We start from the raw sequence: 13,653 nt of genomic DNA, 5'->3' as shown, positions 1-13,653 counted from the left end.
CCCTGGGCAGCCTGTTCCATTGATTGATAACCCTTTCAGTGAAGAAATTTTTCCTAATATCCAATCTAAACCTCCCGTGGCACAACTTGAGGTCATTTCCTCTCATGCTGTCACTTGCTACTTGGGAAAAGAGACCAACACCCACCTTGCTACAACTTCCTTTCAGGTAGTTGTAAAGACCAATCATTCGTCATTATGATCAACATCTGGATGCCATCTTTTCTTATTGCTTGCATTCTTGCAGTAGGACAAAACTGACCATATCCTCAATATTTCTGAAAGAATGTTATTTGCCTATTGATATGACCTGCAGCCTCGGGTTTCTGTAAGCTTTCCCCAGTCAGCAGCTTGGCTGCGGTGTCACCAGTCTGCTATGGAGGAGGATGGTGACCTGCCACCGGACCCACAGGGGAGGGAACCCTCTAACCATAAGCCTTGTAGCAGAAAAGGGAGAAGAGCCCAAGCTGCAGGAGTGAGGGGACCACAGCAAGACTACGGTCTACTACCCTCACCTGACAGCCCCGGCGGCAGCAGGCAAGCAGCATCACTCGCAAAACAGTTAGTGTTTTGTTGTCACCAGTGTTCCTGTCTCTGGATGCTAGCTAAGACAGAGGGCTGATTTCCTAAGATAAAAGCAACCACACGCCAGGAATACCAATTGTTAAAATAATGAGCATTTATACAGCCTCCAATTCAGAACAGAGAGGAAGGATACATTTTGTCACACTAATCCTACATTTCAGAAAGTTTAAAAAGGCGTTGTAGAAGTTATGAAAGTTGTCCTTTATATTGCAATAGTATAATTTAAAAAGCAGCTGTTTTTCATGGAAAAAAGGAAATCATATTTATTCAATTTTGATTCCTTCCTTATTGCTTCCCTAAGAAAATGACAAAATACTTAAATAAACTTCTAAAAAATAAGTAAATGTGCTGTTTTATGCCTTAAAATGCACTAACAAATGTTGACAGGATTCCTTATACATGTTGATATATCCACTGGCATTACCTTTTTGAGCTTCTGAGCATTTACATTTTTGAGGGTTATGATTCTCACTTTATTTTTTAAGGAAAAAAATCATTAGTTCTGTGCACTCCATATTTAATGATGAGATTCAACTCCCCTCTGTACCCCAGTGGTAAGGGGGGAAACAAAACAAAGCCCACAAAATCTTATTAATATAGAACAGGTACAAGAACTCAATCAGATCATGAAGTCACTGACTGTATTTAAGATTTCTTTTCCTATTTTTTATCCTAAATGTTGATATATCCACATTTACATGTTCTCTGAATACTGTGGTGAGAAATGGACATCATATTGATATGGGATCTATCACTTCGAGAGGCACTTTCAACAGGAATGTTATCTTTACTCTAAAGTATCTCATTTCATTCATCTATGCCCTTGAAAACACTTTCTGCTATTAAAAGACATGGCTTTTGAAAGACTACTTCTACTTTTATCTATATACATCTACCCTCATGATCCCTTTGTTTTGATTTTAAATCAGAACATTTCATTAACCACTGTGTTTAGGTCTTAGGAGGGTAGTATTTTATTATGTTTATTTTGATTAATTTCCTTTGTATCCCTCTGCTGTGGAGTGCTCAGGATGTCATAAGGGATGTTCATAAGGGAATGCTACATAGAGTAAATGGGGAGAATTTTGAATTCCTTACACTTTTTTACATGGAATAATGGAATCAAAATGACTGGAATCAAACACCACCTCTTCATAAAACCATTGTCACCACAATGCAGTGATTAAAAATTGCCTACATGGAACAGTCCTTAACTCATACCGCAAATTTACAGATAGCAAAATTAAATGTTAATTGAAAATGCATTAGCTGAACAGAAGGGTTTAGACCGTTTAGAAGGTTTTAGGCTAAATTTGGCTTGAGAGAGGGAATGAAAGCCTATGCAAAACTTAATGCCTTCTTGGGTATGAGGACTCTTTGCAGGTAAATGGAATCAGAGCACCTCCCAGTGTTGCTTATGTGCTGGTGTGTGGGCAGAGTCACCAGCAAGATCTCAGTGTCAACCCACATTCAGTTTCCCATGGGAGCTCATCATAATGGTGACTCAACTGAAAACATGTAAGCTGACTCCTTAAACTGTTTCTAAAACAACTAAGTTTTGTGGTCTCAAATAAACAAGTAATACAGAACACTAAGGTTTTACTGGTGGGATGTATTCAACCTTTTCTTAAAAGACTTAATAATTACAGAGTTCTGGAATAATAAGGAAATTCCAGCTAACATTCAGCCTTCTGCCAAACAATACTACATCAGTAAAAAAAGATATGGGTGAAATTCTGTCTCCATTTAAGCCAGCTGGAATTTTACCACGGACTTCACTGGGCCAAAGGAAGTCCGTGATCATGTAAGTGGTTAAATAGCTTCAGTGAGCTTTGAACTTTAAACAGTGAATGAATTTGAGATAATTCCAAACAATCAAACAAATGATAAAAAGTGGACTGCTGATAAAATTAATGGCATGATAACTAAAACTATTGCTTTTCATGGGATAAAATTAAGGACTATTCTTATATTACTAGTGAATAAGATGTCTTGAGCTCTTCTGAGGGAAACAGAAATTTGATAGGAAAAAAAAGAGTTCTACGTAGTACATTATTCATAGGTGTATTGGTCGAATTCACTTATTTTCATAATTTTGCCACATCTTTAACAGTTATGAACAAGATTTTCTGTGTCTGCATTTCTTATAGAGTTCCACACTGCAAAAATCCCTCTTGCTTCTGTGTATTTGAAATGCATTTATGTCCTTATGGATTATCAACAAACACGTTTCTTTTTCTTACAGTATTTATACACTGAACAATTCTTGTTATTTCTGGTACTGCTACTGCATATGTTACTTCTAAAAAGCAGTTGTACCCATAGCATGCGTTACTCTTACGTTATTAATACTTCATAATGATGTCTTATCATAACCTTCAATCATGGGCCTTAACATATCTGGGTTTTTGAAATAGTATTGAAACTGTTACATTTCTGTTTATGAGCATTGGCATTCTTAACAAACATACATTTCAAGTACATTTTCAGTCTACTGATCTGTTGCGCTGGCTAAGAAATTTTGCTGATCTAATAAGGAGATGGGAACAGCCTTTGAAGTCAGTGATCCATGAAGACTCCATACCAGCTTTGACATATCAGAGAGACGACAGTATACTGAGCCAGCCTTCCTATTGGAGAAGTTGTAAAAGACAGCACACACATACACACACAGTTTGTCTATTCAACACAGCTTTGTTATTTTGCATTTTACAGATTTGCACACATTGTGCCAATTCAAAGACCATCTATGAACTTCATTCCAGAAACTGGAAAAGGAATGTGGATTATTTTGCTGGGGCATGTTGTCCTGTGCTACATGAGTCTGCGTAACAGAGGCAGGTGGCTTTCACTCTGCATAGGAACACTTCCTCCTCTGGTACAGAACTACAGTTATTTTACCTTACCCCAATATCTGTGTTGGAAACAAGTTTTATCTCCAATGAAGTTATCATTCTGGGCCAGATCAGAATTCCTTTAATCAGTACAGTAAATTGGAATTCTGCTAAAAAGAGGCAAAGTGAAACCTTTAGGATTTGGCTGCATTATTATACAAAGACCTCCAAATAAATGAGTTTGGTGTGCTTCAGGCAAACACTCCCTGCCCCAAATAGCAATGCGTTGGTGGAATTCACTGAAATTTTATTACAAATTCAGAACCCAATGACAATCTCACTGAAGTTAATGTGACTTGGACTGTTAATCTGAGTGAGAGTGGAAGTCAGCTTTCTATTCTTCTTTGCCTAGTTCTGCATTGAATAATGTCACCTAGATTGCCATGGAACTTTACCACAGGTAAGCTGCAAAAAGTGCAGCAGCTGTTTATGTACCATTAGGTTTGTTTAAAATAATTCATATCTATAAAGATGGCTTGGTCTTTCCAGCAGTTGCTCAAAAAGGCATAAACAGAAAAGGACAAAATAGTAAAGGATTTGGTCCTACTGAAACTAAATACTTTCATATTTGCAAGACTGGTAAAAAAAGAGATTTTTAGTGGTTTTATCATGAACATACTGTTGCTTTTCTACAACACTTTGGAATACTAGTCATTCACAGTTGTCACAAAAGCGGTAGACAAAGAAAGGCGTATTCGAAGTCTAAGTAGTAAGGAGGTCACAGAGCATCCTACTGTTAATTTGAAGCTTTTATAACTTAAAAATCTATTTTAAATCTATTTCAAAAAATAGTGTGTGCTTCAAGAAAAAGAACTATAGAACTATACTTTTCTAAGAATATATACTGTTTTCACTTTTCGATTATATCCTGTCCAGGTTGGAATCACTATTATTTGCTTGCCCCAGATCAAAAAGTTTTGGACTGTTTTAACTGGTTTTCTCATTACTATGAGAAAATATCCCCCCTCCCAACAACAGTGAATACTACAATGAACACTACAAAGACTCAGCGTCAGGTAAGTCTCCACTTGGCCTCCTTCTGCCCTGGTTTACCTGGATGTTTCTGATTCTCTTTGGAATTCATACAGTAGAAGGTAAATTGACTGAATCAATCCTTCTAGTCAAGAAACGGTGAAAAACAGCATACGTACACAGAGTCTGTCTTTTTATCTCAACTAAATGAAAAACCCCTTCTTTAAGACATTTTTCTGGTAGAGACAAACTGGTACATAGTGGCCATGGTTAGACAACAAGCACAGAGTGCCTCAGCTGAACTGTAGAAACCTAACTAAATACGGAATGATTTTTTCAAGACAAAAAAAGAAGTAATAAAGAAATCTGCAAACCAAACTACTAACATTGAGAATCATTAAAAAGAAGCCTGATTTGTTTCAGGGGCCTGATAACCAGTGTTGATAAGGAGAAAAAATTCATCTCCCAGAACATGCATGCTCACATAAGTTGCTTGATCTATAGAAGGATTCAAAAATCATCTTCTCTTAGTGGGGGGAACTGAAAATTTCTTTGCTCTGGTTGGTATAATTATGAGCAGTAAACTTAACCACTGCAGACTTAATGTGCTCAGGAAAACTTGTGACGGAATGATTAGCAAAATCCTTCCCCGAGGACGGTACTACAGTCATGAGGAATTAATCAGGAAATGGCGGGGTGTAACTTTGTAAGGTCATGTCCAAAAGTCTTTGTATGGGAACAGGAGAAACAGCGTCTGTAAACTAGGTATATTTTCTAATGTGTTACTTATTATTTGCTATAATACATAGACAGATAATATATGATCTATCATTTGTCAGAATGCACATCTGGTGATTGGGAAACCTGGGAGTCAAAGACAGGATTTATACAGAAATTGGTCTGTTGAGTTTATTTTGTTATGCATTTAGTTTCTGACTTCTTGGCTTCAGTGAACTTGTCATCTGTGACCAGCAAATGACATGACAGGCATTGCATAGTCACGACTTTGAACTTCTCTTAAGCTAGGTCCTTGGCCGGTTTAAGGAGTTGTGCAGACTTCCCCAACCAATATTTCACCTTTCTGTCCACTCAGCTCTGGTAGCTGGTATTAAAAGACACCTCTCAGTATCCCTCGAGGGACAGAAGAGCACTGTGAATTAATTTAACCTAGCAGTTCAATCTCTACAAACTTGCTCAGACTAATGAAATTACATGGTCAAGCAATGACAGACTTTTGCTACACTTAAGCTCCTTTAATGTTAGCTTCAAACACCTAAGGTAACAAAAAGATATTTCAAGAAAGGCTTGTTATTTAACGAATCTCTGATAAATGTAAAATTGTGGTGTTGTATTAATGTTTAAGTAACTTCTACCATTAGGTGTCAGTGGGGAAGAAAGTAAAAGAGGAAAAGACGATATATTTTCCTTTATTTGACCTTCTTTAATGGAAATCTTTGTTACAAGTTCTGTATTGATAGAACTCTTTATGAAAATTTATTTACTTTCCAATGGGTACTTTGTGCTGATTAGGTGAGAAAGGATTACCTTCTTTCCTACTATTTATAACACAGCTAATGATTTTCTTTGGGGTGAATAGCTTCTTATTTATCTTCAGATGCTGTCCTTGACAGGGAAAAAGTCAGGACAAAAAGGTCTTCATTGCTTCTTTTGCTACAAGGTAAAAATAGGGGGCTGCTTCTTGTAAGTGGTTCTACTCACCCAGGTATTCTCATATACGTGGATCATATTTTTCATATAAAGTGTGTTGCCTGTAGTTTTGAAGATTACAGTAAAAAGACCTATTCATTTCTCAGTTATCTTAAATACTAGTGTATTTCTAAGAGGCATCTGGTTTAAAATAATATAGCATTATTCTCATTTTATTAAAATGTCCTGCTATGTAGCTGCCCTTCCATTTATAGTAGTTTCACTTTCAGGATAGCTGTGTTTTGGAAAAGGTTTAAAACCAGATGAATCATCAGTTCTCCTGGGAAGCACTGTTCTGCAATAAGCTGCTGGCTCTTTGCCCCATATACAGACATTTTCTAATACAGTCATTAAGACAGTTCCTATCACTCTGTCATATTACAAAATTAATGAGTTCTTTTCAATAACTTTACAAAGCCCATAAGACATGACAGAGCAAATCTTTCTTGTTTTATTTAAATAGTGAGGTTTCAGCCTCTGATATAGATTGGTATTTGCAGGATCACACATGCAAAGGAAAAGCATCAGGCTTACAACTCATTTCTGTTGTAGAGTTTGTTTGTCCTATGTTAGAAAAGCAGCTGTTTGCTGAAATTTTGTGGAGATCTCCTCAAGTATTTGGCATAAAGAACAAGTGTTTCTTTCCTGTAAGTGCAATGCATTATCCTGTTTCTCTTAACCAGTATAATATACTATAATTACAATGAACCCATCTGCATTTAGCTTTTGCACATGAAAATATTTTCATAATTGCCATATGGCTCTTCTCAAATTTCTGATAACAGTAGCAATGACACATTTGTAATGGGATGTCCCAGTGCAGTTCCATCAAATTAGAAAAAAGCATAATGGAAACATGATACAGATTTAGCAGTAAAAGTGTGCTTACCTTCATATGTTCCACTTTCTAAGAGAGCACCACTTTTCTCCAATTCCATAAAATCTTCAACAGTGATGAAAATATAGTCCACACCAGGGACTTCCCCCTCCTTATGTGGCCTTGTGGTGCCTATTAATAGGACAAAAGACACGTTGTCAAGCACATGACCTAAATGCAGAATGATCTTTTTGAAAGTTTTGGAAAGTTTACAAAGTAAACCATTTATACAACAAATTATATAGCACATCCTCCTTGTGAGGATGTCTTTCAAAACCATATAGCTACATTTGTTGAAGCTGACAGATGCATGTTTAAGGTCATGCCAGATGTTCTTTGGAGCCATATTATTTATTCCCACTAATGAAAATGCATCATGTTGCTATTCTTTTTATGTTACTAGAAAGACCCTCAGTGACACCAGGCATTCAGAGGTAACACAAATCTTTGATGTGTATTTTCTATGGCTTCAAACAAAATCTTGTCTACAATTAATCTGCTTCATGATTTTTTAAACGTTTATTTAGTACACAAAATAATAAATCTGTAAGTTAATCTGTAGGGGTTATATTCACATCACTTGTTTCAATGCCATAAGTGGACTTGATAAATGGTTAGGTTTAAGGCACTGAGTGATTCAAATCATCTGCTAACTATGCTGTCAAACTGCAAAGGTGCTTATATTTAGTTATTACCTCTATTGTCATCTCTGGATGACAGAACTCCATAAACTCTGACAGAAAATATTTCATACACGCTGAGAAGTGACTCAGCCTAGATAGCAGAAGTTGGGATGTTAGCAGGGAAGCATCTGAATTTGACCTACTGGTCCAGTTTATTGTGGTCAGGCTGTCCCTACTTTGACTGAAACCACTAAGACAATAAGTCTCAAAAATCCATTTGGAAATGGGAGAGTTTTAGGTCCTCCTCAGTCTCAGAGTGTTTGAAACACCTTAATTAATCAATACTTTATCAATACTGCAGTGATTACATAACATTCGCAGGGTTTGATTTCAAGGCTGGTGATATTCGGAAGTGGCTAGAAACCAGACCTTCCACTTCTTGGACAAAATTTGAACATTATGACACTGTGCAAAAGACACTGTCTCTTCCTCAGTTATTAATACACCCACTTAAACACTGTATTGTGATTCTCATATTATGCAGTAGTGCTTCAGACATCTCTTCAGGTCAGCTGACATACAATCTATTTCATCTACCTTTTGATGTATATTATCCAGACATCTGCGTTTAAACCTCTTGAATAATTTTGTGTGAGATTCATTGAGAGATTAAGAAAACTAGGTGTAGTTGTCTACATTTCTGCCATGTGTATAAACTATTAGAGTCAATAGAGATCTCATCAACGGTGGAAGCAAGAGAGCTATTCGCCTGCCTCCCTGCTAGGAGCTCAATTCAGTTGGTCATACATAGGTCTCTGTGGGATACCTCAGATATCCACGTGAAGCTAGCAGATATGCGAAGGACAAAATACCCCTTGTATTGCCTCAAATGCACAAAATTATGCAAATGCAAAATTATGCAAATGCACTGGTCCAAAATGCAGGTGTCTTAATCATATTGAATCCCACTCTACAGCTAGATCTAATGGAGACTTTTGTGCAATGAAGAGCACGTTAGAAGTGCCAGTTTCTCTCGATGACAATGACAGGACTCCCATGCTCTCAGTGATTCCTACTGGCCAGTGCTCAGCTTTGCCAAAGCACTGGATGGCCTTTAGAGTTGTCCGAAATCCTTGCTGTCAGTGGAGACATAGAGACATAACGGTGCCTTAGTTAGTTAGGTTATCTGGACGGCTTGTCATAGGCATCTCTCTCTCCTCAGAGGCAGCCTGAATGTCTATGGCAAAGACTGAATGAGGCTGGGAAGCTAGTATTTCAGTAGCTAAGATCAGGAATATGTTTTGATAAATCCATAAGACACTTTCCCTCATTTGTCTGATTCCAATTCCCTTTTCATCTCAACATTTAAAACTAAAACTGATCTTATTTGGCTGTTTATTTCTGGGAATTTCATATTTGCAGAAATGGGTTCATTAGGATAATTAATATTGTGTTTCAGGGATGGTATGGTTAAAGCACTCAGACACTTGGATTGTCCATAAATATGTTGAATTTACTCCCTGTGGAATATCTGACCCCTGGGGATGCAGCAGCATCCTCAAAGATCTCCAGCCCTTTGTGAGAACTGTGCAAAAGCACAGGGATTCTGGCAAGCCCCCAAGCTCCTGGTAGCTCTGCTAACAGCACAGGCATCAGATGTTTGATCTGCATACTCTCTCCTGAGGAATTCTTCACTCCCGAAGTCTATTAACAGGAACTGTATCTTCCTCATAAAACACTTCGGCAAATCAAAGCTATGTTATTCCTAGACATGGCACAGGGAAGAAGCTGGCATATTAGATGAGTACCTCTACCTTACTGTTTCTTCAATATTTTTTTATGTAGCCAAACTAGAATTACCAAAAGTTTATCAATCAGACAAAAATACAAGTTACATAAAATGTGGAGGTAAGCCTGCTTTGAGTGGAAATTTTGATCAGATGACCTACTGAGCTCTCTCTCAATCTAAATTTTCAAGGATTCTATAATATTAATTGTTAATACACTGCAGTTTGTTTTAAACACTTGAATATTCAGCAGTCATATTCAGCACGGATGACTGCAAAGTCTCACAGGAGGTCCAACAACAGACTCAGTTATCCCTGTGTTTCTCTACTTTGGTCATAGCCTTTGGTCAACTTGCCTAGAAAAGTGTAATGGACTAAATTTCAGATTCTGAATCACTCTCTTAAATTGGAAATAAAGACCTGACCTTTCTGCCTTTATGAGACTTAGTCATGTTCTTTTGGATATGGTACATATATGATAATGTTTACATATGCCCTGCACTATGAATCGTCTATTCTGTCTAATCCGCTTCCCCTATTTCAAATGAAATGCATGGTCCAATTATAGATTAATTCTGTGTCTTTAACACACAGCTTAACCCTAGCCTTTCTGTTGTCCAGTTGAATTGCTCATCACCTACCACCACATCTAAGGTAGCCATGAGATGCCCTGTATTTAGAGCTGCAGATGTAATCATGATCTTGTTCTATAACACTCCAAGATGTCAAATACTTGCTATTTTATTTCAAGATGAAACTAATGGATTTTTGTGGCAAAACCAAAAGACCCACAAATCCACTTCAGAATTGCCAGCATGCTACTGTACACAGCAGCTTTTTAATTTAGCCTCCCTGAATCTCAGTTTCCTACTGATTTTCCTAGGTGACTAAATAGCTACTTGTAATTCTACAGTATGTTTTCCTTTCTCATTTCTCTTGCACCCCATGGTTTCACTAGATATCCCAGCATGGAGATAAGGAATCATTTCTCATGAAAGTTGAATTCAAATGGGTAAATTATACAAATGAACGTTTTTAAGGAAAAGCAGATTTTCTGGAAAATTTCTTGCCAGTTCTACCTATACCTGCTATGTCTGTCCTACAATGCCAGGAGATAATACTGTCACTCAGATGGTAACATGGAAGGTTTCACCCTCTTTTCTTATAATCCTTAGGGAGTCTGCTCCAAGAACTCTGCATTGTATCGTATACTGAGGGTTGTACTCCTATAAGTTATCAACTACTCACTTCTTTCAAAAAATGGAGAAAAGGGCAAACCATGATCACTAGTTGCATGTGTTCAGGGTGACTCTTACCCCAGGTGCAGCAGTTTCCATCCCCACCAGAACTTTATTGCCCTTGATAAAATCTTACTGAGTCCCATTTCCCTCCTGCATCTGTTTTCATTCCCTCAGCCCGGAGAACCTGAGATCTTGCAAATGGTTAAAGTAATTCCCTGGCTAATGGAATAATCAATAGTTATTGCCTCTTCTACTCCTTCACCCTGGAGGAATTGAGTTGCTGCTATAAATACTTCTGCCATCCTTTATACCTTTCTGTAAGCACCATAGGGTTTGCAATGTGCAGGTTTACAGACTTGGAGGCAGTTACTAGAGAATCTTAAACACCCATCAAGGTCTGAACATTGAGGTCTATATATAGGAATCTTAATGACCATAGGCAATTTTTCTTTTTCCTTGCTTTTAAACTAATGCAGAGTTAAAGTTCTTAATAGATATTGTCTTTAACTACATTCATATAGACAGATAAGCACGCCTAAAAGCTATGGTGATTCAAGACTTAAAAAAACGATTAATTCCAAGCCTCATAATTTTATAGACATACAACATCTCTTGTTATACAGCAACAAGGCTTAATAGGACACACTTGCTACTGCTTATAATATTTAGCCTTTTATTAATGTAAAATGAAAATAGGAACCCAGTTACTATTTTGTTACCATGGTAACGTATGAAAAAATAATCTTTGAATACCATAATGAAAGAACATGATACTTTTAGATCTTTCAGGATCAAAACCAGCAAGGGATATTTGCACTATGCGTGTTAATGATAAACGCAATCTATTGTTGCTGTTGAACAGAAGACACAAAAGGAGGAGCTTGCAAGTAACCATGACCAGTCCATACAAGTGAGCGCTGTCACACAACATACAGGTACCTTAGAAATTACAGGAGCTTGGTTTACAATATCTGGACTGATACTGACCCTCTTTGATTTCATGAGCACTGCTTGCATTGTTGATCAATTTGCTTTCAAAAACAATATTAAGGTCATTCACCGAGCAACTACTTTGCCTGGATTTGTAACTTCAAGATGGACAGTTGCTACAGTTTAGACATATTTAAGCTATGCGGCAGATTTTTTTTTTTTTAAAAAAGACCCTTTGCAGCTTGTTTCTTCTGTTCTACAGGGGAAACATCGTGATTCACCATACGTCAGTGCAGGCTTTCCATGCTCAATGTTATGTTATATGATGGTGCTATGTTTCTGGAGAGGAATTAGGTGCTCTTTACATAAATAGCCTTTGAAAGAGCATTTTTCTTTTAACTTAGTATAAGGCACCTGAGGGTATAAATCAGACACCTAAGAAATCTTTACAATGAATAAGAAAATGAGTGTGTTAATTTAATAGCAATAAACTATTTTTTAAATACTGCTTATATGAGCTTGGGGAACAGTAAATAACATTTAACATGGAAGTTTTATGTTGACTGGTAGTGCAGATTGGAAAAATGGTCAGTTTATGTAGCGTTCAGTCCAGATTCCCAGTATTAGTAAAAAACTATAGAATTATTAATTCTGGAAAAACTCTAGGGTTGGAAAGCTCCGCACCAGTTTGTAAAGGTAGAAGAACAACTAGGAATTTATACGTCTGTTTTTTAATCTCAACATCCAAGTACATAATTATAATATATTAGTGCTTATTTGGGAACAAGGTGCTCAGTTTGACTTTGAAAATACTTCTTAGAAGCACTGAGTCTTCACAGTCTCAGTTCAGCTCTGCTACTTTCAAAAGCAGGAACGGTGCTCTCTCAACACTTCTTTTATTGCTAACTCCATGTAGCTATGCACGATAGGAAAAGAGGCAAATTTATTTATGTCTCAGCATAGGAATATGAATGTTAGTTAAAAATCCCAGAACTATGACAGGAAAGACTCAGAAAGGTGTTCTGTGCTCAGTACTATAGCCACATTCATAGCCACTTCATCCTAGCACAGTAAATAATGTGTATTTTACAGTCTTTGGCAGCATTACAGGGATAATACCATGCGAGTAGTGTTCCTGTACAGTCTATACGATGGTCAGGAGAGTAGAAGTAAAGGCCTTAGTCCCTGCATGGTCCAATACCTACTCACAGACTTTGTGCACAGGTTTCAATGTTCCGGGCTTTGTTATAGGCATATTGTAAATATTTATATTATTACATTTTTAAATTGCAAGTTAAGGGCAAACATGGCACACCTCTTTGCTATCCAAACACCTCCACAGATATTTAGCTGGTTTGCATTTAGATTAACAGATTGGTTCCTATTGCATGAGCTAAATACAAAAGCAAAGGTGTGTCTTTGCCACAAAGATTTACAGTGTAAATGAAAGGCACAGTAATAACCAAAAAAATAACCTTTTTGCAAAATGATCTACTCCTAGATTCATTTTCCAAGTGTACGGAAGCAAACAAGGCCTTATTGTGCTTATTTGTTCCAAATGTAACAAAATATAAAGAGAAAAAAATCTTTACTATATAAAGCCCTTTTTATTAAGCATTCTACTGAAAATTTGTTCTGCAAGTCTGCTCTGTACAACAACTTCTTGTGGAAAGCAGTACGCCAGGCTGTCATACATTACAGTAGCTGAGGGGGATCCCTGCTGCAGAAACAGACTGCTCATCTTTAATAAACTTCAGCTGAGCTCTAGGTACGACCTTGTATACACTTTGTGTTAGAAAAATTAAATGATGTTTAATTAGCTCTTTTGTTTGTTTGCCAAATTACTCGGGAACACTGTTATTGTGAGGAACTGAAATGTATAGGAAATTGTACCTATCTTGTCAAATTACTAACTGCTTAAGCAGGGAAACACCACATTCGTCTGATCTACTGAATTCCCAGCTGAAGAGAATAATAAACATAATTTTCAAGTAAAGTCAAGGTGTTTATGATACTTCTCATAACAGCAACATAAAACAC

General features: G+C 37.0%; 1 protein-coding gene across 1 annotated transcript in view; it reads right to left on the bottom strand.

Annotated features, from left to right (window-relative positions):
- MAGI2 (membrane associated guanylate kinase, WW and PDZ domain containing 2) overlaps positions 1–13,653 on the bottom strand; it is a 765,547-nt gene that overhangs the window by 297,775 nt on the left and 454,119 nt on the right. Inside the window, exon 3 of the mRNA XM_059815959.1 lies at positions 7,045–7,164. Within this exon, the coding sequence (XP_059671942.1) occupies positions 7,045–7,164 (120 nt within the window). The remainder of the gene's footprint in view (positions 1–7,044; positions 7,165–13,653) is intronic.

This window comes from Gavia stellata, chromosome 4 (genome assembly GCF_030936135.1).
Source record: "Gavia stellata isolate bGavSte3 chromosome 4, bGavSte3.hap2, whole genome shotgun sequence".
Classification (NCBI taxonomy): Eukaryota; Metazoa; Chordata; class Aves; order Gaviiformes; family Gaviidae; genus Gavia; species Gavia stellata.
This window is presented reverse-complemented; position numbering and strand designations above follow the sequence as displayed.